The sequence below is a fragment of the Tympanuchus pallidicinctus genome, unplaced genomic scaffold (assembly GCF_026119805.1).
Source record: "Tympanuchus pallidicinctus isolate F22 unplaced genomic scaffold, pur_lepc_1.0 scaffold15, whole genome shotgun sequence".
NCBI classification, from domain to species: Eukaryota; Metazoa; Chordata; class Aves; order Galliformes; family Phasianidae; genus Tympanuchus; species Tympanuchus pallidicinctus.
Window position 1 is genome coordinate 8,714,753 of NW_026294669.1, and position 27,959 is coordinate 8,742,711.

General features: G+C 42.9%; 1 protein-coding gene across 2 annotated transcripts; it reads left to right on the forward strand.

Annotated features, from left to right (window-relative positions):
• Positions 1 to 27,502, forward strand: ESYT3 (extended synaptotagmin 3). Of its 2 annotated transcripts, none has more exons than XM_052675839.1 (23): positions 1 to 302; positions 4,629 to 4,670; positions 5,516 to 5,650; positions 6,182 to 6,258; positions 11,295 to 11,361; positions 11,883 to 11,972; positions 12,777 to 12,832; positions 14,761 to 14,881; positions 15,852 to 16,025; positions 16,543 to 16,625; positions 17,601 to 17,649; positions 18,310 to 18,399; positions 19,275 to 19,337; positions 19,436 to 19,504; positions 20,721 to 20,786; positions 21,578 to 21,664; positions 21,982 to 22,131; positions 22,619 to 23,061; positions 23,662 to 23,751; positions 24,161 to 24,292; positions 25,738 to 25,843; positions 26,443 to 26,492; positions 27,377 to 27,502. In XM_052675839.1, the coding sequence occupies exons 1-23, from the start codon at positions 36 to 38 to the stop codon at positions 27,411 to 27,413; spliced, it is 2,544 nt and encodes an 847-aa protein (XP_052531799.1). In that variant the 5' UTR covers positions 1 to 35; the 3' UTR covers positions 27,414 to 27,502. The 2 variants fall into 2 exon arrangements, with proteins under 2 accessions (XP_052531799.1, XP_052531800.1); XM_052675840.1 differs by lacking the exon at positions 1 to 302 and adding an exon at positions 2,891 to 2,972.
• The last annotated feature ends 457 nt before the right edge of the window (positions 27,503 to 27,959 follow it).

Genomic DNA, 27,959 nt, shown 5'->3' on the forward strand with positions numbered 1-27,959 from the left:
TCGGCCGAGGGACCCCGCGGAGTCGGGGCTCAGCCATGGATCCCGCCGCCTCCCGCACAGCCGCCCCGCAGCGGGCGCTGCTCTCGTCCGCGGGTTGGGCGCTGCTGTGGCTCGGCCCCGTGTACCTGGCGGGGTACCTGGGGCTGAGCGGCAGCTGGCTGCTGCTGGGGCTGGCGCTGGCGCTGGGTTGGGCGCGCAACCGGCGGGGAAAGCGCGAGCGGCTGGCGGCAGCCTCGGTGCTGCTGGAGGACGAGCGGGAAGCGGTGCGGCGGGGCCTGGCCGCCCGGCACCTGCCGGCATGGGTGAGTGGGGCGGGCGGCGGGGACGGTCGCGCGGTTCCGAGTCCCGAGCTGGGAAAAGGGAGAGCTGAGCTGGAAGTTGTGCGATCGCTCCTGTAGTATCCCGGAGAAATCTTCCTCCTAAGATGCGCTGTTCCGGCTGTTGTAGATTAGGAGATGCTTTAGATAAAGTTTGCTACCTTTCCTTTCTCTCTCCTGCCGTTTGGAAAGAAGTAATACGTATATCTACGAGCACAACGCACTCTGCCTTTCTTGTTGGTGCGGAGAAGCAGCCCCTGTTTGTTCCTCATTGCCGGCCGTCCTCTAGGCTTTAACGCGAGTGAGTGTGACAGCCTGACAGTGCTTTCCGTGCAGTACCGCTGGCCGGCTGCTCGGTGCCCTGCTGCCTAATAGGAGAAGGATCGACCGTGTCTCTTAGCCATTTGCTCAGCGTCCATAAACGTGCCGGGGACTAAAAGGGAAACAGAGAGAGAGTATGAAAGAGCTGCATCTGTCGGAGCGCTCCGTGAAAGCACTGGCTGTCAGCGAAGCGCTTCGCGCAGCCTGCAGCCCTCGGTGCGCCTTCCTGCGGCCGGCAGCTGCGCGCCCGTGGGATGGAGCTCCCAGCTGAGTTCCTCCCGCTCCCAGCAGGGGCTGTTTCCCACCAGCCACAGGAGCCCGTCCGGCATGAAGGCTCTGCTAGTTCGCATCCGCAGTGCTTAAAACCCCCCGGAGCAGCAGAGCGCAGTGTGCTGGTTTTGGTGTTTATCAGCGTTGCCACATCTCCTCCTTTTGCTTTTCGTCGTTGATAAGTTCTGCTGAGTTTGGCGTTTGCTTGCATAGTGAGCTTAAACTCGGTGCTTTTTTTATATTTCACTTTTAATTTTCCTTCTGTTCCCTCCCTCAGTTCGATTTTCTGCTTCTTTCACCCCGTGTCAGTCCTGAAGGCTGTTCCTCACCTGCTGCCTATTCAGCTCATTGTGGTGTCATCTTTTTTTTTTTTAAATCTTTCATTTTGCCCTAAAGCATTCAATTGTAACAGCTCTAAAAATGTCCCATCTGTTCTTCTCTCCTGACGTGCAGAGGTGGGAGCAGGAATAAAACTCAGGTGGGAGCGCGAGTTGGAGCTGCAGTGTAATCTTAGAAAAGACACTGCTGGTGTGGAACGTTGGCAGCATCTTATGGGACAGGGGATGGGTAAATAGCTGTCCTCTCGGGTGCCCCATTTTACAGTGAGGATGGTCCATTCGGGAAGGAGTTAAGACTGATTCCAGAGAGGTGGTGGATGCCTGGAGATGCCCAAGGTCAGGCTGGATGGTGTTCTGAGCACCTGATGGAGCTGTAGGTGTAGCTGTAGGTGTCCCTGCTTATTGCAGGGGATTTGGACCAGATGGCCTTTAAAGGTCCCTTCAACTCAAACGGCTCTGTGACTCTATGATTCCACTTAGTTAAAAACTGTACTCTGCAAGAGCAGTGCAGGCTCAAGCTCTGTGCAGCATTGGGATCAGTTTTTAGGAGATGTGTTTGTATCACAGCCTTCCCTTTGGAGGAGACATGAGGGGGGTTTCCCTCATCTACTCAACCATCTGTTCCAGGGAATTTGCAGGGTTATTTTCCAAAAACCAGTATCTTGGCTGAAAGCAGATGGTGAGTTTGGAGTGGAAGCATTCCTGTGCTATACACTTACGTGGGCAGACTGTGCTTCCACAGGAAATCAGGTTGGAAATTGGCTTGTGTTCAGCAGTCTGGTCCCAGTACATCAAGATGTCAAACTGCTTGCGTGAGAAGTTGTTGGTATTAGAGGTAAAGAACAGCCTTTTTCTAAAGCATGGTCTGCCAATTCCTTCCTTGTGCAAAAGGCTTCTTTAGGCATTCTTTCTTCACCCCTGCACTGGGAGCTGAGAAACCCATCTCCTTAAAAACAAACAAAAAAAGGAAACAACAAAAGACAAGCAGCCCCTATGGATACATTCCTGTGTTGCATTTGAATGGTGCTGTTGTGTCTCACCTGAGTTTTGCTATTGCTGTGATGGTTGGTGTGGCCTGCTCCAGGGCAAGGTGGAGCCTTGCAGAAACCTACACTTCTCTTACTTGCTGGTAATCGGCCCTCACCTCCTATTTTTGATCTTCAAAGGTCTTTTCAAACGCTAAGTAATTTTTGAAGCATTCCTGAAATATTGGCAAGTAGCATGCCTGCTTTTGTAGGTGAGGAAAACTGATTTTTGATAGCATGCTTACTCAAGGTTATGGAGTAAGGTTTATTTTGGGACCATGTGAACTTGGCAGCTCTTGGTGGCTGGTTCGGGGCTTAGCAAGAAGGACTTTTTGCTTCTCTTATCCATGCTGTACCATGGCAAGCTTGAGAACATGACCCTGATCATAGAACCATAGGCTGGAAGGGACCTTAAAGATCGTCAGTCCTGCTGCAGTGATCTGGGGTGTGACACAGGTATGACACAGGTGACTCGTGGTGGCTGCTGTTTGGGGTTTGCCCTGGGCTGTTCAGTTTAGATGTCTATAGCTCAGTTACTTTTGTTTTGCTTTATTTTAAGGTGAGTCCAGCTGGAACATCCGTCTCATGGTTGGTGCTCCTGGGTACTGCTCCAGCCTAATGGCCACTGGCCTCACTTCTTGGATACTTTTTACAGCTGCACCTCTGGTAGCTCTGGCTCCAGTGAATAATTCTAGCAAAGTGTAGGGGTTTGTATTGTACTCCATTTAATGGTATGGGTCTCGCAGATGGGCTGTGACTTCCTTACTGGGATCTGGAGGCCTAAGTGGTGTCCTGAGTCCTGGTCTATTCTTTCTTTTGGATCACATCCCCTCTTCTGTCTGGAAGGCCGTTTGAAGGACAGCTTGCTGCACTACTTCCATCTCTGCTTTGCTATGCCCGTGACTGATCCAGGACAGTCCTGCAGATGCTGCAGAGCACTGTGGTGCTTATCAGTGCATTGGACTTGGGGACCAGCTGCCTTTGGGCCACCCTGTATTTGTGTATGCTGGCACAGGGTCATCTGGTGGGAGATGGAGGGCTGGCAGGTGAAGTGTAGGTCCCTGCATTCACATCACCCTCCTTCTTGTGAAATGTCAGCTGCGTTTTATCAGTATTGATTTTCCCTTCTGGTGCAATATCCTCACTTTATCATGCAAATAAAGCTGGGTAGGCTGACATTTCAGTGAGCTTGCATCTTGTTTAGTGGAAAAGTTGCTGTTCAGAGCATCAAAGGAAGTTGCTTGTAAACAATATGCCAATATCACTTTGATTTTTAAACAGAATAATTGGAGATCATTTGGAACGTTATTTGAGCAAGAGGAACAGGTTCTGAAATCACACATCAGGCTAGAAAAAAAGGCAAACTACTGTCAGTTCATAAGATTCTATCATAAAATCTCAGGGTTGGAGGGGACTGCAGAGCCCACCCAGTGCCAACCCCCTGCCATGGGCTGGTTGCCACCCAGTAGCTCAGGCTGCACAGGGCCCCATCCAACCTGGCCTTGATCATCTTCAGGGATGGGGCACCCACAGGTCCTTTGGGCAGCTGTGCCTCGTCACCCTGAGTGAAAAATTTCCAACTAATATATAAAGCTACATCTGGCCTCTGTTAGTTTGAAACCATTTCTCCTTGTCCTGTCATTATCTGCAAATATCTTCTGTTTCATCCAAACATCCCTGCTGCTGAATTACACAAAAAGCCCTTGACTGAAGAGTGTAGCTTACAGCTCTTGTATGTGGAGGTAATGTGTTGTCCTGCCCATCAGGCTAGATGACAGTGTAAGGAGTCACTTTCTGTTAGAGTGTCTGCGGAGCTGAGAAGCTGCCATCCTGTCCTTCCCTTCTGCAATACCCATCAGCCTGCAGCACTGGCAGAAAATACTACACCCAGAAGGATGAGTAGTAAGGCCTCGTGTTTTCAAATTGGGCATCAGTTGAATTTTCTAGACAGATTCTTGTTTTCCAAAGCACAGTGTCCTGATCAGGGTGAGCCCATGCAGGAAACAGAGCCCTCACATCTCATCATCTTGAAGGGAAGCAGCTTCTTGTGGCTTCCCATTGCATGACCAAGAGGGGTGAGAAATCCAGTGCTGCTTCATGAGGAACAGGATATGACACTTGCTTTAATCACATAAACATGCCCAGAGGCATACTGGTGCATCAACACACCTGTCTGCTTTTGCCTTTTACAATTTAGTAGTTTTTCTACTACTGTATAGAAACAATAAATGGTAAAAGTTGTGTGTATGAGAGCAGAGGGATCTCAGATTACCACACTCTGTGGTATCTTTGGCATGTGACACAATATGCCAAAACAGATTGCATGTGGCATTCACTTTGTTTTTCTCTGCCTCCAGGTCCATTTCCCTGATGTTGAGCGAGTGGAGTGGCTGAACAAGGTGAGGAGCTTTGAACTCCAGTCTGTGAGGCTGTGTGCCCTGAGCTGAATCCCAGCACAAGCTCTAAGCCTAAGAAGATTAGTAAGTCACTATAACAAGGTTCAGTCACAGCAGCGTCTGTATTTAAGTTTTGGAGCTTCTAGAGTTGTTACAAGTCTTGGTGAGAGCCAGATGTGTGACCTGGCTGATGCAGATGTGATGAATTTGACCACACAGCTTCATTCTGAGATTTTAAAACCAAAAATCTATGTGCACATGTGTACACATGCACGTATGTGTTTGTGGCTGTACTATTATTTTAGCAAAAGCAGTAGTAGGTATTTCCTTTTGCCAGTGATGCTCTCAGAGCAGGCGCTCCCATCAGCAGTTAAAATCTGGCTCTCCCTGGAACTGGGCTCTGAAACACAAAGCAAAACAGCTCAACTTACACCTTAGTAACTATCTTGTTTTTGTTTGAGAAACTTTCTTTTGAAGTAAAAGCTCAACTCTCTCCTCTTCAAATAAACCTCCAGGGAACTTTGTGACACTTACCAGTAATTAGAGACTGCTGTGCTTTAGAAACTTTAACCCTGGGCTTTGCTGGCTCAGCCAATGTGATTAGAAGCAGTCAACAGACTCCATAAGGTTGAAAACTCAGTATTCACTTCCTAAAGCAGTTTCCTTTTCTGAGGAGCTGGGATGGATATTTCCATAAGAAGTGGCTTAAGAGCACAAATGTGCACTTCCTATTTGTTAAGGGCAGGCATGCATTAGTTGTCACATGTTCAGTAATCTGCATCTATTTCTTGACTAAAGATGTACGAATGACACTTTATATAAGATGTTTTGCTTTTGCTGTTCCGTAGGTCCTTGAACAGGCTTGGCCTTACTTTGGGACAATCATGGAAAAAACATTTAAAGAAGTTGTGGAACCAAAAATTAGAGCAAAGAGTGTACATCTGAAAACATGCACCTTTACCAAGATCCAGTTTGGTGAGAAGGTAGTGTGAATGCTTTGCAACACTTGTACTTTGGTTTCTGTGAAAAATTCAGATGAAAAGGGGAGAACATTTGTTTGGGACTCTGAGGTTCAGCTCTTTAACAGCTCTGTGCATTTAATAAGTGGCACTGTTACGGTGCTGCTGCTTCCTTTGTCCTTCCTCACGTTGACTTGAGCATCTTTACAGTGAAAGAAAGATGATAGAAGAGACACATACATCTCTTGTCACCGTCAATGTCATGCAACTGGAAATAGCAAAAAGAGGCATGTCTGCATTTCTTACAGAAGGAAGTTTCAGTGCTTCCTAAGACTTGTAGCATGAACCACTCACAACCAGCCCTATATCTGGGGGCTGTTCACATTAGGTCTTTAAGACAAAAACTTGTGTGCCTTACTCATGCTTTACATGCAGCTCTTCAAAGTCTTTATTGAACACTACTGTAGTTGAAATGAGTGAACTGGGTAGGTCTCTTCACTTGGACTTCAAGTAATAGATATTAACTATATAATATCTCGTCTGTCTTTGTTTTAGTGCCCTAGAATCAACGGAGTAAAAGTCTACACCAAAGAAATTGATAGAAGACAAGTTATCCTAGACCTGCAGATATGGTAACATAGCATCATTGATTATGCCTTAATTCACTGTCCATCCAGCAAAATGTGTGTGGTTTGTCGTGCTAGACTGAACACATGGTTCTCTAGCATCAGCGTGGAGTTGCTTGCCTGATATCAGCCTAGAGTGATATGAGTGAATCAGTTCCCAGTTGGATGTTATTTGCAGAAGTGAGATGTTGTGCGTTAGCCTTTAAGTCAGAGCATGCTATCACCTGCACAGATACAGGTGTTAGCTGTGCTGGCCTACCATTGCTGTCATGATTGTGGAGTTGCGTCCCTTGTTTTCTCCATCACAACAGAAAGAATCTGAGTCTTGGAACTGCTTTTCTGTCAGTTGCACCCATGTAGTTTCTCTTCAATCCAACCTCTCCAGTTCTTGCGGAACTACTTACACTATTTATTTTTTCATTCTTTCCCCTAAATTAGTCCTCTCGTTTTAATCACTATGTGCATGTGCCAGCCAGTGTGTTTTGTTTTTTTTTCTTTTTAAAATTAAAGCTGTTCTTTAGTAGAAAACTGTCTCTAACTCTATTAACAGCAACAAAAAAATTAGATAAAACATTTGTTGATTCCTTCCAGGCTGATTTGAATGAGCTTGTGTGTTTCATTAACTTTGAGCAGAACTAAACCCTCCTCTGGTTTTGCCTGGAGAATGGAATGAGTGGGGGAATTACCACTTGAATGCTGCTATGGTTCTGTGGTGGGTGAATGGGCCACCCAATATAAATGGCTTTTCTTCATGGTAGTACCAGGAAAAAGCAGTGTAAAACTGCAGATTGTCTTGGCAGCAGCACAGAGCAGGCAGTGGCATGGTAGCATCCCCATCCTTGGCAGGGCACTCTCTCTCCCTGCAAGACAATATATTTCATTTTCAGCCATGTTGTACTTCAGCACAGTCTGCAAAGTGCTCTTTGTAACAGCCAGACCAGTTTTAGGGCCTGTGGCAAATCAATCATGCTTTCCACACAGAGATCGAGGGTTTTGATGCCTTGAAGGCTCTGTGGGAGGTAGATACTGTTCTCTATTGAACTACTTCTCCAGGCTGCTTCTCCCACATACTTATTTTCACTGCCTTAACAATGAGTTATAGAGGGATTCCCCCACCTCCTCATTCCTGTCCTTTTGGCAGACCCATCAGCATCTCCAGACTGGCCTCTCGCTTCTGTTCCTCCTTGTGACAGTAATTTAGCTTGAACTGTCATCTGATAACCCAGGTATTTCGTGTATTCACACAAGAGCCTTCAGCATGCCTTGTCTCTCTGATGGCGAACTCTTCTTCTAGGCTGTTCAGAGAACCTTGTTTCTCCTATGTTAATATTCTGACTTCAGCTTCTGCAAGTGACCAAGGTGCTGTGCATTGTACAGTTGCTGCAGGAGATAGTGCATCACTTGCAGGAATGGTAAAAAGCAAATCCATGGGCAGTGATGGTTATTTACCTGCTTTTTTCAGGTTGCTAAAGGAACAAGTTTGGGGTGTGTTTTTCTTTTTTCTTCTCTTCTTTTTTTTTCACCTTTCCTTAATCAAAGAAAGGGGCAACCTCTACTTTTCCGGAGTGAGGCAAACTCCCATTGCAAAACAGTCTCTCTTAGGTATGTGAATAGCTTTGTGTGTCTGCGCTAATGCAGCTGGTGCTGGGAGAAGAGCTGGTTAGAGGAGATGGACTTGAGCTGCCCCAATGGGAGGCTGCAGCTCTTGGCACTACCTCTCCTTGCATGCTGGTGAGTCAGGTTTGAGTGGCTGATTATACCCACAGCTGCCTGGCACGTGTGTCTGTGCAGTCTTGTCTCTGTGGCTGCTCACAGAGAGCTGATGACTGTGTAAGAGGGTTCCATGAGAATTTCCACATGTTGCTGTGGCTACTACTCAGATTGGAAATAAGCCTCAACAAAAGCAGGAACAGCGTGGATGCTCACAATCTAAATAGATGAGTGTTATCTGTACTGATGTGGAAACGTGTCTGACCAACTCATTAGTGATCTCAGACACCTGTAGATTATCTCATGGATTTGTATTTGTTCAGGCAGCCAGTTTTGCTGGTGACAGTTCTTTTTTGCTGCTCTCTTCCCAATTAATATTTGACGGGAGGCATCACAATTTTTCTTAATCAATGCTCCCAGCTCAATAATTAAAATTAAAATTAAATTATGACTTCCCACTGATGAAGAGAAAGCACTTTGTCTTAATTATTTTCTAGGTGAAGGGTGCATGGGGATAAAGTTATACATCAGTGACCTCATTTTCATGTAGAGAAGCCTTCTGAGCAGTGCTAACAGCAGAGCTCTCTATTCTCACCTGGCCCTGCTTCCTTTCTCATTTTCCCTCTAAGGGCAAAGGTGAGATATAAGTGGCTGGGTCTGCCCGCAGAGCTGAGTCCTGGTGTAACAACTCAGGAGGATGGAGTAATTGCTGTGGTGTTGCTGTAGTGCACTTTGCAGTGCTGAGACTAAATTCCCTTTTGGGTTTTGGACAAGTGTTGCTGTGTTGCAGTGAACACTATAGAACTGACGTGTCTGCATATTAGTAGCATGACTCCTTGGTGTTTGACGGGTGTAATTTTGTGGGAGTTTCCTCACTAGTGAATCCACGTGAACTTGATCTGCTGTTTGGCTCATCGCTGTCTGCAGTGCTAATTGGGATGGCCACAATTGGGAAGGCTGAGCTGCTGCATCATAGCAGGTGTTGTTATGTTGTGGATGGCCTCTGCCCTGCTCAGGTGTTAAATAACACTTTGTATCAGGTAGCATCCAGAGATCTCAGCACACTCAGTAATTGTAACAGTGCAGGGACATCTTGTGGCATCCCTGCCTTAAGCCTGTGGGATTACCATTGCATCTCAGGCTGAATATAAGGAAAAATCTCTCCTCTGAAAGAGTAGAGGCACTGAAGTGGTTAGGCATTGAATGGGCTGCCCAGAAAGGTGGCGGAGTGACTGTCCCTGGAGGTGTTCAAGAAACATGTAGATATCTCACTGAGGGACATGTTTAGTGGGCACAGGGAAGATGGGTTGATGGTTGGACCAGATATCTTAAAAGTCTTTTCCAACCACAGCAATTCTATTTTCAACATCATGGGCCCAGCTTTTCCAGATGGATGCAGGTGAGACATGGATAAGCATGCTTCCACAAGCTTATCTTCAATCTTCATCCATTGCATAGGTGTGCTGTCCATATTTCCTTGTGCAGTAATATGATTTAGGACAGAAACAAGTTCTTTTTCCACCCCTGATGTGCAGGCAAAGCATGGTCCTGTGGATGCCAGCAGAGGGGCTCAGCTCTATATGCATATGAGCATCAAGACTTGGAGCCCAGCAGCTCAGCTCAGGCATTCTCTGTCTAGGGGAGAAGAGCAGGGAGCACAGCAAGCTTACACAGCAGAGGGGCATGTGAAAGCATAAGCAACTTGAACTGGAAATGAGGAGTAGAACTAATGAGTAGAGTGCATCCTTCCTACTGGGCAGCCTAGAGTGGGAGTGGTGCCTGTTTGAAGCAGACCTGAGAGTGATTAAAGACTTAGGCTTTGATAAAAGGGGCAAAGGCAGCTTTGACATCTAGACTTGAAAACCAGATTGCACGTATTGACATGTTACAAGGGAAGGCAGGTATCTAGAACTGGGTGGGAAGAGTTTTTGACAGTGGAGAGGCGTTAGGATTGTAAAATGAGACACCACTAGTGTTGTTTGCTGTGTTGGACACTGGCAACGGCTGAATTAAATCCTCTTGGACTAATTAATGCAAATCAAGGGACTCGTTTTGGCTTCTCATTTAGACTTTATATTGACAAGGCTCTGTTAGCAACCAGTGTAATGAACTGTAAGATAATGTCAAAATTGTAGAGATTAATACACGTTAAAATAAGTTTTCTTAATTATATGTCTAGCCTGCAGGGAAGATTGTGTTAATTTTGACATGGCCTGTGAGGCTGGCTACTGAAGAAATGAGAAATGCTCTAACATTAAAGGCTTTAATCTGAGCATTATAAACTTCCTATATTCTGCTAAATGACTCTTAAAAAAAAATTCAGGAACTTTGTTTGCAGAAATGGAGACAAATTCAAGTTGTGCATTCTTGGCAAGATTTTTATTTTGGGGGGATGGAGGTAATCTGTCTATGTGCAAATTGCAGTGTGAATTAGTGGTAACTTCACTGTTTGTCCATCTGCCTGTGGTCAGAGCAAAAACAAATCTTCCTTTGATTGTGGGCTGAAGGTAAGCACAGGGGCAGCAAGCACTTGCTTTGGTATCTTTCATTCTGCTTTGCCTGCAGTGTGTTTGTGTGTCTGCACCCAAAAAGAGCTGTTTCTCAGAGGACTGGAAGGGAACTTGGTAGCTCTTAATTGTTTTCTGCCAGAGGCATCAACAAATCAGTGGGTTCTGCCTCAGGGGAGTGGCTACTGCTTTTAGCATGAGATGATGTTTGTACTTTAAAGTCTAAGGTGATTTCTAAATTATGAAAGTGCCACTCTTGGCATTTATTTTATTTAAGGCCTGATGTTCTCCATGACTAAGATCTCATCGTAAATCATTGATTTTTAATTCAGCTTCAGGGAAACCATATTATTTTTAGTGATGTGTATGTCCTTCAGATGGGCATTTAGGCTGTGGGCAAGGGTGAAGTATAAAATCCAGCACCCATTGGTGATGGTAAGATGGGTGGTGATGGGTCACCATGCTGTGCTATGGGATCAGCGGAGCAAGAGGGCTATTGCCATGGCTTTGAATTTCCAGTGAGCCAGTTGTTTCCCTGCTAGCAGCAAGCTGCCCCAGCCAACTGCCATTCTTAAGAATGAGATAGTAACCTTGAAATACAAATGTCAAACGCTTTGACATTTTGCAGGCAATCAATATCCTAGCTGACCGCAGGGTTTCTGTTGTGAGGATCTTACCCTTGCTTAATGTGCTCAACTTAACCTTTTCAGTTTCTCTGCCTGGGGTGTCATGTTGCAATTGTTAATCTCCTTTCTACTCTGTACAGCCCAAATTTGCTCACTCAACTATTGCAAACTGTGGAATAATGTGAGAACTTTCTTTCAGTTATGTAGGAGACTGCGAGATTCACATGGACATATCGAAATTTAATCTTGGGGTGAAAGGTGTACAGGTGAGTGCAGTGCTGCTCCTGGCTTGGGATGGATGGTTTTATCTCCTTGTATTTTGGCTTCGGAAATAATGTCTTCCTTGCAGAGCACCTAAATATTATTTTAAGCTTCTTAGTCTTAGACAGGTTCAGTGCTAGAGCATCAAGCTCATGTGGGCCAGCTTCTGCCACTGGAGTTTGGAGGAGCCGCATGTCAGTAGAGAACCTCAAAAGAGAGAGTTCTGTTGGGGCATTTGTGAGTGTCTTCTATTAGACCTACAGCCTGTTCTTATAGTATTGAAAGCAGTAGGACAGCATTACATGGCAGTCAGGATGGCAGAGAGACCCTGTGAAATTAGAAAACATCACCTGGTAACAGTAACAATAGTCTGGAGGGAAAGGAGGTTATTGCTGTCAAATTCTAAGTAATTTGAAGTTATTTGAAGTGGGATTTTAAAATACATTTACTTCATTGAAAAACTGAGTTTTGAAACTGTAGCTGAGCATATCTTCAAAGGGTTTTCCTTGATCTGTTGTATTTGCAGTTGTATGGGACTTTGCGAGTGATACTGGAACCTCTTCTCACTGATGCCCCTTTCATTGGAGCAGTGACATTGTTTTTTATGCAGAAACCGGTGAGTCAGAAGGGAACTGTGCTCTGCAGCCTTCTTGGCTCTGGGACAGCTTTAATATATGGATGGTCTGTGGTGAATGCCACGAGCTGTCCATTACTGGTAACCCAGCCTGCATAACTCTGAATATCTTGCAGTGCAGGTGTTTGAACAGCAAATGTCTGATTACTAAATGCTCATCTTCAATTCCAAGGGGAAGGAAATGTGTTTGTCTCACTCTCTTGCAGTAATGCCTAAAGAGTTGTTTGCTTCCGTCTGAGAAGGGGAGGAATTTCCAATGGTAACAGCACAGGAGCCATTTCATAGGCTTTTAGATGCATTTTAAATCATTCAAGTCATGAATTTTATGTGTAGTAGCATTGTTTTCATTCATGAAAAACTTAATTTCTCTTCATACAATAAACAAGAGATTCCTGAAATCTGTGTTTGTAAATCCCCCTGCCTGAGAGCACAGGCCAACCTCCAAGTGAAAGGGTGAGGAAACAACTTCAAAGTCTAGGGAGAGCTGCTGGATTTACTGTGCATGACCTTGGGGCATCTGCCAATGGCCACTGCCAAGGGCTGACTGCTGTGTTCTCCTTGCTTGCAGGATAAGCCCCAGTGATCCCTTAATTTCAGGTAGGACAAGTGAGGGAATTGCTATCAGCTGTTTATTTTAATGTATAAATACAATCATTTACTAGTGCAGGTATGGCCTTTTTTAAACAGTCAGCTCTGTTTTAGAAACATTTGCTTCTCCTTTAAAGTCAGCATTTGTCCTGAACTAACTTTTAATGGTCCTGTATCATTTCTCTGCCTTTGTTGTAGCACTTGGAATTCAACTGGGCAGGAATGAGCAACCTCCTGGATGTCCCAGGAATTAAGTGAGTGTCTGTTTTGTTTCATTTTATCCCTTTTGAAAAGGGTTTGGGAATTGGGAAAACTTTTTCCAGAAGTTATTCTCAAGAGCGATATGTAGAAGTTGTTATGCTGATATGCCATCATCCTATCTGGCTGTGGGGTTGGCAAACCCTGAGTAGGATGCTCTTGTATCATGTCAAAATTGATTTAATCACTTCACTTTGGCATTTAGGGTGACAGTAGGCCACTCTACTTTGGAAAAAGCAAACTTTTTCTCTTCTGCTTCTTTGTGGCAGTTGCTTATAAAGATAGTTGAGCAGATCTGGGTATTGGTTATCTGTGCTTATGTTTGGTTACCATACAGTGGAAAAAGTTCAGGTGTCACAGGGCTGCAGCCCTCTGACAAACTGAAATCTAGTCCATGATAGTGAAAACTGCAGCATATTCAAAGGAGAAATATTCTTGTACTTCAAGAAACCCAACTGTTCCCCAGTGCCTCTTGGGGCCTCTTTGACCTTGTAAATAAGGCTTGCACAGCAAGGGTGTAAATCTAATCAGTTTTCAATACTGTAAGCTTTAATCTGCTCCACCAGATTGGAGATCTGCTTTTTCCTTGTTTTTTTCAGTGTAAGGAGAAAACTCTGTTGTCAGGAACAAAATACACAGTGGTTAATCAGCCACTGCCTTTTTCTCTGTAAAAGCGAATGCAGGCAGTAATGTTCTGCTTTCTTCCACCACATGCTTTGCAGACTTATACTCAGCACAGGAAGTGACTGATTGCTTTAGGTGCCAGTTGATGCAATAAAGGATCTCTGAAGACTTTTGATGTTGAGTGAGAGGAAGGACTTTTTTCTTAATTTGAGTCCAGAGTGGCTTTTTGCCCTGAAGTTTGCCCTGAGAGCTCCAGTTTTTATCAGAGGAATTAATCTGCTCTTTTCTAATGCAACTTTCCTTAATCCTCCCAGAGAAGAAGTATGTAGGTGTTCCTGCCTACAACCTCTCATATAATTAAATACAAATTTGGTGTCCTAGATCTTCACTCTCTGGTTCTTTCACAGGGATTTGAACATAGAAAACCTTGCTCGCTCATCAACATAGCACATGAAAGCTATGAGCAAATCATGCCTGCTGTGAGGTTGAGTAAGAGCTCTCCCTTTCTTTATTCTCCTGCTTAGGAGACCAAAGATGCTGCACACAGGCATTTGTCTTCACAAACTAGCTGTGTGTAGTTTGGTGCTGTACCTTCAGACTCAAGAGAAGGGACAGTTTGTCACCTTGCCACAGGGAGGATTTTGTCAGGAGCTCCTATGCTCTGGCCAGGAGCTTTCAGGCTTCTGGTTGTGCACTGGGAGTGGGAGAGGCCATTTCTTCTCTATGAATCCAGCTCCTTCTATGAACTGCGACAATTTCATTGCGTGGTCCTCCCCTGAGAAGTTGCCTTGCAAGCACTAGATTTATCAAGGGAGCAAAAGACTTCCAGATGTTTGGTGCAGCCACATTTCCCTCTTACTTCTTCTGCTTCTTCTGAGTTGTAGGAGTAGGTTCAAGTCCTCTCATAATCACCCAGAGGGTACAGAAGGTCTGTGATAGCCGTGTACTCCTTGCTCAGAAGAAGCAGGTTGAATCAGTTTGTCCCTGCCATACAAACGTGGGAATTCCAAATAAAAGATTTTAAACTGAAAAGCTGGAAAGGAATAAGTGTTAGATTAGACTGGAATGTTCCCTAGAGTCCAAAATGGACAGCACCCTCAGTTCAGACAATCTCCAGTGTAATGAAGGTCCATCCCGTTACCTGAAATACCTGGAAATGTGATTTCCCTTCTTAATGCAAAATATATCGGGAACGTGAATCTCAACTTTTGTTTGATTCTGTGCCTTATTTTTTCTTTCTGATTGGGCTGGTGATTGGTTGTAGAGATTTGTTTGTTTTCCTTTTTCCTCTGTCCTGCAGTGTAATGTCTGACTCACTGATTCAAGATTACATTGCTGCACGGCTAGTTCTGCCAAACAGGATCACGGTGCCTTTGAAGAAGAACATGAGCATTGCCCAGTTGAGGTTCCCTATCCCACACGTGAGTTTTTCTTTTTTCATTGAGGATGTGATTCTACCTGAATGTGCATTTGCTGTAGTGCAAGTGCATGTACATCCATATGTTGGGTTCCTGCACATCCAGTTCTCAGCAGCTGTTTCAGCCTGTATCGTAGCCTTTCTGTAGGCAGTATTTCAGAAATATGCAAGTAAATATTGGCTAGCTCTTTAATTTTGAGGGGTGGGGAGTGCTTATATGTGGCATAAGAAGTCTGCTTAGACATGGAGACATTTACCAATTTAAACCAGTAGTCTAATTAGAAAACCACAGGTCTTCAATTAGAGAAAGTGAATACATGATCCATAAGTGGCAGGCTACTTAATTTCTTCAGTAATTCTGTGAACAGGTGTAAACACAGAGCTCAGAGGATGACATCTGTATGTTAAAGAAAAGAATTTTGAAAAAATCCCAAAACAGTAAATCCAACCCTAATCTCTGAAATATCTGATACATTCACATCTCTGATCTTCTCCTTCTGAGTACCTAAGATATATTAATTAATGCAGGCATTAATGAATGACTAAGGGCTGCTTCCTGTTGCAAACTTGCATCACTAAATTGAATTTGAATGGCCACACTGCATTCAAATAAGAACCTTCTGTTGGCTGCTTAGTTCCTCCTTAAGTCAGTGGGAATTGATCTTGATTCCACCATCAATTTGATTGTGATGTATGTTCCTGTGTGTATTTGTATGTTTCTGATTTTAAAATAAATTGAAGACTATTTCCTACCTAGCTATCTGGATGGGATTGTGTATCTGTGCAAATTCTCCCCCATGGTAAATGATAGGAAAAGTGATTGTTTTATTACATACTGCCTCAAAGTGCATATCTTTGCAAACCAGTCATTCTGACTAACCTTGCTGCCTGAAATAACAGTTTTAGGAGGCAGCACATTATAATTATCCAAATATCACATTTTCAAGACTGATTTTGTGTCTTTTTCTATGCAGGGAGTAATAAGGGTTCATCTGCTAGAAGCTGAAAACCTTGTCCAGAAAGATAATTTCCTTGGTGCAATCAGGGGGAAGTCTGACCCATACGCTCTTCTTCGGCTTGGCACGGTGCAGTATCGAAGCAAGACAATTTCCAGAGATCTTAATCCCATTTGGAATGAGACATTTGAGGTACTGAACCTTTTGATCTTTCCATCTCTAGGATGCACAGCTGTTTACATCCTCGTACTTGGAGGACCTTCTCTTACCTGACTGCAGTGGAGCAGGTGGAATTCCTTGTTGCTTCATTGATGAGGCATTCCTGTCCCTTAAACAAGTCAAATTTACATTGCAAACATGAAATGGCACTGAGGGTTAATCTGATTTTACATATGTGGGTGTTTGGAGGAGGTGCAAAGCATTGCCTTAAATATCAATCAGTGCAGCATTCTGATTGTGCAAGTGTCTTCTACTCTAGAATTGGTTTACTTTGTATATGGGATGTTTGTAGCTTTTTCTAATTTTGTGAGCAAAATTAACTGAGTTTAACTTTTAATTCAAAACCAAGCAAACTTCTTTTAAGATATTGTTATCATATCATATAGTATGATCAGCCACAAAACAGCAGGGAATTGTGCTTCACACATTACAGAACTGTGAACCTATGTGAGTGCTTATAATTTTTAATCAGTACCTGTTTCTTCTCCAGTTTGTTGTTCATGAAGTGCTTGGTCAGGACTTAGAAGTGGACTTGTATGATGCAGATCCAGATAAAGATGACTTCATGGGCAGGTAAAAGTGAGATTTTCTTCTGGTTGCTCTCTGAAGGGATGTAGTGATATGACAGATCTGCTCAACAGATTTGAGAAAACAGTTCTGAAGATTAAATCCTTTACTTCTTCATTGCTTTAGTCCTAGTTAATTGCAGTCTAACTGGAATGTTTTCTCTTTGTTCTGGTTAAGTTTTTTTGCAGTTTTGTAATGGAGAAATGTCCTTATAGCAACATTTGCTATCCATTTTCCATACAGAAAATGCAAATATGAAGTGATTGGCAGCCAGAGAACTGCCCTCATCATATCAGATGACAGACAGAAGAGGGGCACTGCTTCTTAAGCTATGGTTATCTCAAGTGGAACAGCTTCGGTGATGTTCTATGTATAACATTAGCACTTAGGGAAAGGCAGAGTTGGACATGATTTCCTTCCGAATGAGTACATCAGATCTTACTTCTTTGGACTTGCTGCTGTGTATGCATTTATTTGATTTTAAATAAATAAAACCCCCTAGAAACAAAGAAAACAATCCAGGCCTTGCAAAGTTATGGTAATCTCTGAAGTAGAACACCCAAGTAATTCACATAGGAAGCTTAATGTTGAAGGAGTCTACTTGCTCTGTCTCAATATTGACATCAGGTTATTAGCTCCTAGTGCAACCAGCTATGAACAGGGTGGATGGTGAGCTCAGACTCTTGCAGAAAATCTTTGGAAGCCATTAAAAGTGATGATTGCTGCTGGACTCAAGGTCTGTTTAAATTATATTTTAGTTTTGGAAGCATTTCAAGAGGGAGAAGGTACTGTAGAAGTGTGTGTTCCACTGTGTGCCTACAGATAAAGTGTGGAAGTTGCTCTTTGGGACAGATTTGGTTGTGGCTTTTTACTTACTAGTTGTGGTTGGTTTCTTTTATTTTTTTTTCCCCATTTGTCCACTAATCGACAGTACGCTGTGTGCCTGAACGTTCACTGAAACATTTGCTTTTTGTCTTCCAGCTTGCTTATAAGCCTTCTGGATATAAAGAATGACAAAACAGTTGATGAGGTAAAGATCACAGCTTGTTTTTCAATGTAGTTGTGTTGTATACTTACATGTATTCATTCATGCTTTGTGTATGCTACTGCATTGTTTCTGTGTGCTTGAAGCTTCCCTGCTTGCTTGCGCTGCCGTGTTTTCTTTTTGTGAAGTTCTCTTTGCTCAGAAAACTCGAAGTAGCCATTACAGTTGTTGTTCACAGTCCGTCTGGCAACCTCAGACAGCCCTGAGCTTATGCTGAACCAGCAGTGGAGTATCTTGTGTTAACAGCATGTACCCTGTGTCTATCACTTATTCCTCTGAGGCTACAGATCAGTTTGGTGAAGCAGTCTGATTGCTGAGGGAACAAATAATCAAGTCTTATTGTGGCTCATTCTGCAGCTCAGTGTTCTGCAAACAGTTCCGGAGTGCCTACTTCATACTGCTTCATACTGCTGCTGCTGCAGAATGTGCAGTATGTGCACTGCATGTTTGTGGAAATCTTGCTCTCAGTGTTTCTGGCTCATGTTCCCAAGTAGATGGACATTCTGCGATGTATATATCAAAAATTCAATTTAAGAAGTTTGAAGTACAATTCATATTGTTTATTGTATTTAAGTCCCAGAGGCTGAAATATATAGAAATTATCCTGTCTCAGTTTTCAAGTTGCTTTTTATTGTCTCCACTTAGTGGTTTCCCTTAAGCAAGACAACAAGTGGACACTTGCACTTAAAGCTGGAATGGCTTTCACTAGTAAATGACCAAGAAAAGCTATGTGAGGTGAGTATGCTTAAAGGATCCAGATACTTTGATGTTTGTCCAGTGATCAACAAAGAAGGATGAGAAATTGGGAACCTCAGGCAAATGCATGGGACTTTATTTTGTCTAACAAAGTGTAGACATGTTGGTGGTTTGGTTGTTTTGGTTTCTCCTGGGGAGGAAGGTGTTTACTTGCTTCAGGTCCCATGGCAATACAGCAGCAACTAAAATCTGTTAGCTGTTTTTACTTAAGTTAGTAAAGCTTTGTTTGGCTGACTGCAGAGTGACCTCTCACAGTTCTCTCCTTTGATTATTTTTCCCTTTCCTCTTCATCTAAAACTTATGTAGGATCCCAGCACTGTACACCTGTACTAGTCACAGCCAAATACCAGCACTGGTACTTGCTAGGGCCATCGTTACAAATGCTGTCATATTCAGTCTGCAGAATTCCTTGGATGCATCTTCCAAGGTCGCTGCTTTCTTCATAGTTAACCAAAAAGTATTGGAGTTCACTGAGATGAAAAACATTTCATTTTTCTCGAGGTTTTATTCTACTGATGCTAGATTAGTGATGACAGTGTATAGAGCTGAGCACAGGCTTAGATGACTTGCTGTCCTAGGGAATCTGACCAGTTCTGCACTAGATAAACTGAAGGTCATTAAGTGTGATGAATTGCAAAGACCTGGGCCTTTTCTTACTGGTCTGCTTAAAGCCCTCATGCTGTAGGGTATTGGCTTGTGCCAATACCCTGAATTCCAAGATTAAGGAGAAAGGCAAAGAGCTACTTAGCTTACAGAAACTTTCCTTTGAGTTTATCTTGTGCTGTACATTGTCCTTGGTGAATGATCATACCTGCTTTGTGTTTTGTTTTCTTCTATGTTTCTGGCCTTGGCAGGATAAGAAGGGCCTGTCTACAGCAATTCTGATAGTCTACTTGGACAGCGCTTTCAACCTCCCAGTAAGTACAAACCACATGCAGACAGCCTTCACTCCCAACCCCCCTTTTTTTAAAAAAGCACACAAATTAATTGTTTTAAAATACTCTTACAAATTCAGAAAAACCACTTCGAGTATTCAAATGGTGAATGTGGAGCAAAGAAGATCAAAAATAACAAGTACCTCAAGGTAAAATTTATGTTCTTCCTCCATGCTTTCCAAACCACCTTCTGGATTATATTGTATCATAGCAACTGAAAGTAGCTGTTATAAAGAAATAATCTTTCCACTGTCAGAATCTGTGACCACGGGTTCAAGGTAGTGATTGAGAAGCCTTGCACTAATAAGAGATGATCAAATGGGGATTGCAGCACAGAAATATTTGATTGTGTGTGGGATTTGATTGTATTAAGTTTATACATTGCAGAATGAAAGCCTCCAACATCAGACCAAGTCATGCTACCCTTCATGCTGCTTCAAGGGTTCTTCCCATCCCAAGCTGTTTCATTTTGCCCCACTAGGAGTAGAAGGGTGGGAGACCAAACCACCAGATTCCTTCTCTCTGTGTTTTAACCTCTGAATCCTCAGAGATTCGGAAGTCATTTTGTCATCCATGCCTCCCCTCTAAGTTTCTTTTTAACTCCCTAAATACTGGATCTTGCTGCTGTAGTGAGAACTGCAGATGTAGGAAAGAATGTCTTTCTCCCTGTTTTCTTGAACAAGCTGCACACCCCCACAGTTGTGAGCAGTGAATGAAGCTTCCCTCCCTTTCTAAATATGTTCTTTACATTTTCATGAGTTACCTATGTCGTGATACACATGGCATATGATAATCCTTAATTCTGAATTTTATTGTATACACTTTTCTTTGTTGTTTTGTTTTGTTTTGTTTTAGTGGCAAAACCATCTCCTTGGTTTTGGCAAAGCCTCTGTAGCATTAGTGTGAAGGAGCGTAGTACTCGAGGTTCAGTGTTGCTAATTCTGGGAAAGAATTTTTGCCTGGTTCATAGGCTCTCTTCTAGCTGCTGTGCAACATGTCCTGAGCCTAAGAAACCAATTCTGAGTGCCCTGTTTCATCACAGAATGATGAAAACTCCCCACTGGCCAACAAGCCTTCAGTACTTCTGTACCTGTTTCCTCGCAGCGTCTAATAAACATTCAGTTGCTCACCTATTGAAACCTAAACCCATAAAACTCTGGCTTAAATGTAATTTCTTGATGCCAGAGGGTAAGATTGCTGTGTTATGGCTGGAGTCTCTCCTGCATGTCATGCTCTTCAGATGTCCTACATATGAAAACTATTGCCAGCTTTCCAGTCATGTATTTCAAGTAAGAGTAGTGATTTGATCCTGCTTTCTGTAATCTATACATTGTTCTTTTTTTTTCTTCTTGTATTAAATGGCAGAAGACAGAACGAGAACCTTCCTCCTTTGTCCTGCTCACAGTAGGAAGCAAGACTCAAAAAAGCAAGGTAAGTTTGACTCTTCTGCTTTCCTTAAATATTTTTCAGGTGACGAACTCCAAGTAGCTCCTAGAACTGCCACCTTTTTTCTTTTGTTTTTGTTCACCCAGAAATTGGGTTCTGCTTGCTTTTTCACCTCTTTTGGTTTTCAGTTTTCTCTGCCACGCCTCCTGCCTCTTCCCAGTTAGGTCAGACTTCCAGTTTCCCCCACTCTTTTCCTCCTGCTGCCAGCACTTGTCACCTGGTAGAAGAAACTGTTGTATTGAGCAGCCTCAAGCAGAGCGCCATGGGTGTGCTCCTTTATCTTTTAAGTGGATGGCTCTGGAGCTGTAGCCTCCCACTCTTCCTACGAGCTCTACATCCTTCAAACTGCCCCTCTACCTTTCTTATCCTTCCTTGCTGTCATGCTGCAGGTTTATGAGCTGGCTCTGAGTGTCTGTGGGCTGGAAGCATTGCTCTGTCTCTCTGGGTAGAGAGGTGGGAGGAAGGAAGCAGTGCTTTGCTGCAGCTGAGGCAAGCTGCTGGTCCAGCCAACACCAACTTGGGCCAACTGCAGCTCACCTGACTTGTTCTGCAGCATTTCCACATCTCTCAGAGCTTGTTCTGGTTTTGCCAGAGACTCCACTTGTGCACACTTCAGACATGGGAATTTCATTCTCTGTGTATAGCTGGGATGTAGCATCACTCAATTAAAATAGATAAATATATCACTGCAACCCTCTCTAGTGATCAATGCCACAGTATTCTTTGTTGCTCACAGACCAAATTAAAAAATATATGCCATAATCTTCTTCTTGCAGACCTGCAATTTCAACAAAGATCCCAAGTGGGGCCAGGCTTTCACCTTCTTTGTCCACAGTGCTCATTCCCAATCACTGCATGTTGAGGTGAGAGAAAAGCCCTTCCTTTGGAAGCCTTTCATAGTGGATGTGATTTTGGTGCAGGTTCTTTTTGTCTGCATTTACTGGGGTCATCCTACTTAAAAGGTGGAAGGAGTGTGTGTTGTTGCGTGGACAGTTCTGTTAGGGGATGCTGTTATCTACCTTTGTGCTAGGGTCAAGTAATTAATAGTATCTTGGTACAAAACAAGGGATATTTCCTAAGTAAATAAGCTTATTTTGATCTGTATGGAATGCCTTCTTGTTTTGCTGTTCCTTGTAGTGTGCTTCCCAGTTTGTCACCTAATAAAACCTTTCTTTTCTAGATAAAAGACAAAGATCAGGATAGTTGTCTCGGAACATCAGTGGTATGTCTCTCCCACTTACTTAAGGACCCAAACATGACTCTGGATCAGAGATTTCAGTTGGACCATTCCAGTTCAGACAGCTTCATTAAAATTAAACTAGTGCTGCGGGTAAGTTGTTTGCTGTTTTCATTTGGCTTTCCCAGCAGAAAAGCTTCCAAATCTAGCCAAGCAAAAGATGAAATGCAGGAGAGAAGAAATGCAATTTTACTTCAAAAGTGAGTAAAGGTGAAGTGTGACAAGATCCTTAGCTGCAATTGATGGTGGAGATGAGAGCTCTGCCTTGAGGCTTCCCAAAGCTTAGTGCAGCAGCATTGCCAAGAACCTTCTCATGATGTTAAAGAGTGGAACTGAGAAAATCTGATTTGGGAAATCAAAACTGCACAGCAGTGAGAGGCTCTAGTGCTTAAGGATTGTTTTCTCACAGTGTTTACACAAGTAAATACACAGTGTGACAAAGGAAGACAATGTAATAGCTGGTTCCGTAGCCTTCTTTCATCTCTAAATGCAGTCTCCTGCTTTCTAAGTCGCATTGTAATGAAATTTAACACCAGCGTTTGAGCAGCAGTGCTCATTTTTTCTCCCTGGTGATTTTTAGGCCTTGAATGTTGAGGAACCTGATGCACAGAGAGTCAAGACTGGTGTCAGCGCCTCGAAGAAAGGTCCCATGCATGTCATGGAGAAAGGTGGAAACCAGCAGGAGTTTGTCTCCCCACCAAAACCAGAAGTCTCAAAAGTACCTCCTGTGAGCAAAGACACTGCTGTGCGGGAATCTCAGCCAAAAAAAGACAACAGTGAAGACCTGGACACAAGTAACAGTTCAGCAATGCCTGCAGCAAGTGAAACTGTTGCCAGTCTTGATGAGACAGAGAGTGACCAAGATCTGGAGCATCGTGTGCCATCAGCATTGCACACCAGGGCAGCAGTAGTGCCCACATTGCCAGTTGTAGAAGAACTGAGGCTTGCACCCAGTGTTACTTCACTGGGTTCTCTGCCTTCCTCTTGCTTTGAACTCAGTAGCAGCAATCTGGACCTTCATAAGTAGGTGGTTCTTCCAGTTGAATTGTTCTCTTCTTGAGAAAGTTTGTTTTTTGTAAGTGTCTCTTGCATACATGTGAATTCCAGGCTGTAGAATCAGCTTAATCTAATACTTTGTGACTGGTAAATTCTTTAGCTCTGAGCAAGACTTCATTTATAAACCATTGGTAAACCATTTTAAAATAATGTCTTGAATTTGAAACCACTTTGGAAACATGCAGAATGAGATGTAGAAAAGAACCCACTTTGCATATGTAAGCATCCATTAGTATGCAGACAGCATACAAAACACATGCTGATCTGTGCTTTGCTGCTCCATCTACAGCAGGCCAGTTGGGTGCTGTTCTCTGGCTACTTATACTTCGGGTCTGAGGACAAGGCTCTGTGCAGAAGGCAGACAGAGCTGGCACCAACAGGAGTGTTGTTTCTGTGGTCCAACTGCCATAAGATGTCATAAAGAGGAGCAGTGCACTGAGAATTGGTTCTAGTTGAAAATGCATCACCAACTTGTGGAGCTCATGTGTTGTTTCATGCTGTAAGGTTTATGCGTATGGTCTATTAGATACCTGTATCTAAAGCTTTTGCTGTGTTCCTGTCTTACAGTGGGACAGAAATGCCTCTGGGAGAGATTCAGCTCACAGTGCGCTATGCTTCCATACGGCAGAGCCTTGTTGTGCTGGTGAATGGCTGCAGGTAATGCTGGCAATTGCTTGCCTCTATATGCATGAAAGAGGGAAGGAGCTCTCTGAGCTTGTGTCAGGAAAGCTGGAGCAGAACCACATGAAGTGTAAGCTGCCCGGCCAAGGTGAATGCTATTGAGAACTGACACTTGTCCTGGGATGTCTGAAGGAGATTTAAGTGTCATGACAAGGACTGACACCTCTGATTGATGTTGTAAATGCCAATTTAGGAACCCATGAGTTCAGTAGTGGAATTTATCTTGTCATCCGTAAGATTTTAATTTGCTTATGTTTCAGCTCCCATGATAAATGCATTTAGCTCATGAATCCATGAAGGGTGGGTCTGATTTTAAGACAGGGAATTAAAATGCATACAGTGGGAGAAGCTGCCTTGCTTGTCAGCACTGTTTTTCTTTTAACAGAAACTTAATACCCTCTTCCAATCGTGGAGTGGATCCATATGTCCGTATATATCTGCTTCCAGATAGAAGATGGACAAGTAGGAAGAAGACTTCTGTTAAGAAAAAAACTCTGAACCCCCAGTATGATGAAAAGTAAGAAAACATTGATTATAATTCATGAATTATGTTACAATCTCTGTGAAGTGCAAGGGCTCACAGAAGGTGTGCACATGCTGCACTTTAATGATTGGTTTGTGAACATTTACAGGTCTTGGGAGAGAAATGGCACTGTATCTGTGTGTGCAAGTTCTTTAAATGGACTTTGCTCTGCATACAATACTGTCACATCTTCCCTCCTCCTTTCCTGACCTTAGCAGATGCACACTGCACTTTCTTCTTTGCACACAGACATTCCCTTCAACATATTTAACTCCATGTCACTGCAGAGGCAATCTTTCCATGTGAGTACCTCCAAAAGCCTACTTCTCTGTTCATACTTATTTGCTTGATGTTTCATCTGATGTCTTTTCAAAAGTCAAAGGCAGGCATATACAAAGCATTTTGAGACAGATGGATGCCATCACTGAGTGCTGCTGGGAGCAACTTAATGTGTTGCCACCTCTGTGCTGATAGCTGACACTTCTACAGGTTTGCCACTGAAGAGGAACGTGTTCTGTATAAAACTAATGGTAGTAGCACTAAATTAGAAGTAGAGTTTGTCTGAGAGGCAGTTCTAGTCCAGTATGTAAATGAAGGTACGCACTTGAATGTGATCCTGGGTAATTCAGCCTGTTCTCATGAACTGTACACGGTGCCAGCACTGGTGTTGGGAGCAGGATCCTCCTCCTCATCCCCAGTATTGGCATGTCCTGTACATCTTCAATTAAGTGTAATAGGTTGAGCAATACTTAGCTCCAAAACACATTACCTGTTTTACAACTCTGACTTGAGGAGGAACTATTCAGGTGGGCAGAACCTGAATGATTTAACATGGACAGAATTGACGTGACATTTGATGATGTGTGTCAGAGCCATGAGTCAGAGCCATGAAGAATTTAATTGCTACAGGTTTATTTCTTTGTCTTCTCTTAATGTGGTATAAGACTACTTTGTAAACTTGGGGGATTGGCTTGGCTATTTCCTCTGAGTAACAAAAGTTGAATGGAAAACATGCTGATCTCCCATGAAGGGTAAAAATGGTTGTTAAACAGCATTTCATCATGGATGCACGCTTTCCTTCATCCCCCTGGCATGGTCTGACCAGCAGGCTGTCATGGAAGAAGCTGACTTGGAAGAAATTTCTTACAATGTTAATAAACCCTAAATTATTGCCTTTTATGTTCCGTGGGGAATTGGCTGTGTTCACATGTTTTGTAGTCAGCCCTCAAACTCTGCTAAAGCTGTGGTTGGCACCAGTGTTCTCAAAGTTTATAATGGACAGTAAAACCTTTTCAAACTTTGGCTGTGATTCATTGGTTGTAAAGGTCGTTCCATGGAGCTGTGTTCCTTCTCTGTTAAAACTGCTGTATTTTGACCACTGAGACTTACAGGACTTCAGTATTTGACTTAAGTCACTCCTTTCAAAACTTTACTTTCAGGTTTGAATTTTTTGAATCTTTGGAAGAAGTCAAGAGAAGGACACTGGATGTTGCAGTGAAAAACAGCAGGCCATTCATTTCACAGGAAAAAAAGGAGCTGGGAAAAGTACGTTTAATCAAGTTATGCTACTGGTTTAAATAGAGTTGCAGAGTCTGAGAGAATCCTGTAATCCTGAACTGCAACTCTGGTAGCTAAATCTGAATAATAGAACTAGCAACATGGAAACAACTTTAGTCTGAAATTGGGCTTTATCACCTTGGAATCTCACATGGGCTCATGTAATTGATAGGCAATGCTGCTTCATTTCAAAGGAGCCATCCTGAAATTGAAATGTGTTTCTTGGGATGTCCAGCTGTCTGTCTGGGGATAGGTCCAATAGTGCAAATGTAGAACTGAGAAAAATGTCATTAAAACACAGAATTTGCCAACAGTACATGAATTTTGCTGTGATTAGCAAACATGAATCCTGTGTTCAGTGACAGGTAAATCTCCAAGCAGTGCTGTTAAGAAACTGAGTCTTAGTGTTGATGCTAAATGCCTAAATGCTAAATCCTGGGAATGCGTGAGTTTCATCTCCCTTGAGCCTCACCTGTAGCCTTAGAGCTTGAAAGTTGATGTGGAAGAGTGCTACTTAGCTCATCAACATGTACATCATTTATATATATTTTTCTATATATATACAAATAAAACTTTGTTTTTTAAAGGTGCGGATTGATTTGTCACAGGAGGATTTAATCAAGGGTTTTACACAGTGGTAAGTTTGTTTCATCTTTTAACCTGCTAATAATGGCTTTGCTGAGAGACTGTATGAGTGTTGTTGGGGTGATGGCAGAAAGGCTGTGTCTTTTGGTAAGCAACAATAATGTTTTACCTGCAAGTGCAGGACTAACTGGAATTAATCTGGTAGTTTTATCTAAGCTTTATGTTAATCTGGTTAATAGCATGATATCTATCCTGTGAAACGGTTTTAATAAGAGGCTTCCTCGTCAATTATTCTGTCTTCAGCATATTTTGAATTGCATAAAAACCACTGGGTTACATAAATAAAGAATTATGTTTATTAAAGTAAATTTGCAACAAATGACTTGGATAAAGATCTTAGCTAAATTAATACTCTGATCAGCAATATATATGTATGATAAAAAGCTAATTACAAAGCATTTTTAGAAGCTATTTTAATAAGCCACTCACAGTTCTGCTTGTATGTTCATTATGGTTCAGACGTCAATCTTAAGTACTGGTCTGAGGCAAAGATTAAGAACCATTTCTTTTCTCTCCTTCTCAGTCTCAGGTTAATGGCAGTCGTTCTTCCTTCATCCTTCAGTGAAGGAGGTGGAGGAATGCAGTGAGTGTAGCCCAGCAGCTTCCCAGTAGTGTGGTCAGCAGTGTAGGGAAACCAAGTTCCCCATGCCCAGCTTCTGTGTGTCTCATGGAAGTGTACAGCAATTATGGCAGTAGGAGAAAAATGACTCATCCAGAGTTCCTGGTAAAAGGCTGAAGTTTGAGGCCATCTCCAAAGCCTCCTTTGCCATCCTCCTGCCTACAAAGCACAAGCAATAAAGCAGCCCAAGCTCTCTGTTATGACAGTTTAAACTCTTTAAAGAAAGTCTTAAACTGCTTTCTGTATCTGTCTTGCAGGTATGAGCTGACAAGAAGTAGACGCAAGAAAAACTGATTTCTTCTCATGTACATAAGTTATTAATTTTTAAGCTTTGTATTGACTGTACATATCTCTTTTGTAATTGAAGTGTTTTGAAACATTCACTGCAAACTTGAAGCCATCTGCTGCTCAGGACATGTGCCCTGAATGATCTACTGACACCAGTTCTCAATGAAGTAAAACAAAAAGAAAGGAAACAAAACAACTGTGGGAATAATTTCTCTCTAAAAACAAATCGTTTGTTCTTGATGTTTCTGGTGTGTCTCCTCCCCAAGAATCCTTACATATGAATGCGCTCCTAAGGAAGTGTTGGACCTGGAGATATTTTTAGATTGCCAGCTGTGTGTGATTACTTTGTTCTCCGTTTCATTTCCCTAAGAGCCTATTCATGTTATTTTAACGATATATGAAAGCATTACACTTCTAGAAGAATCAATTTTTAAACAGCATCTTTCATCTGTAAGGCTACAGAACCGACTAAAATAAACTGTAAGACTAATAGCAGTTCTTGAGAAACCAAGAAACTGATATTCTGCTTCTGAAAAGCATCTTAGCAGATTG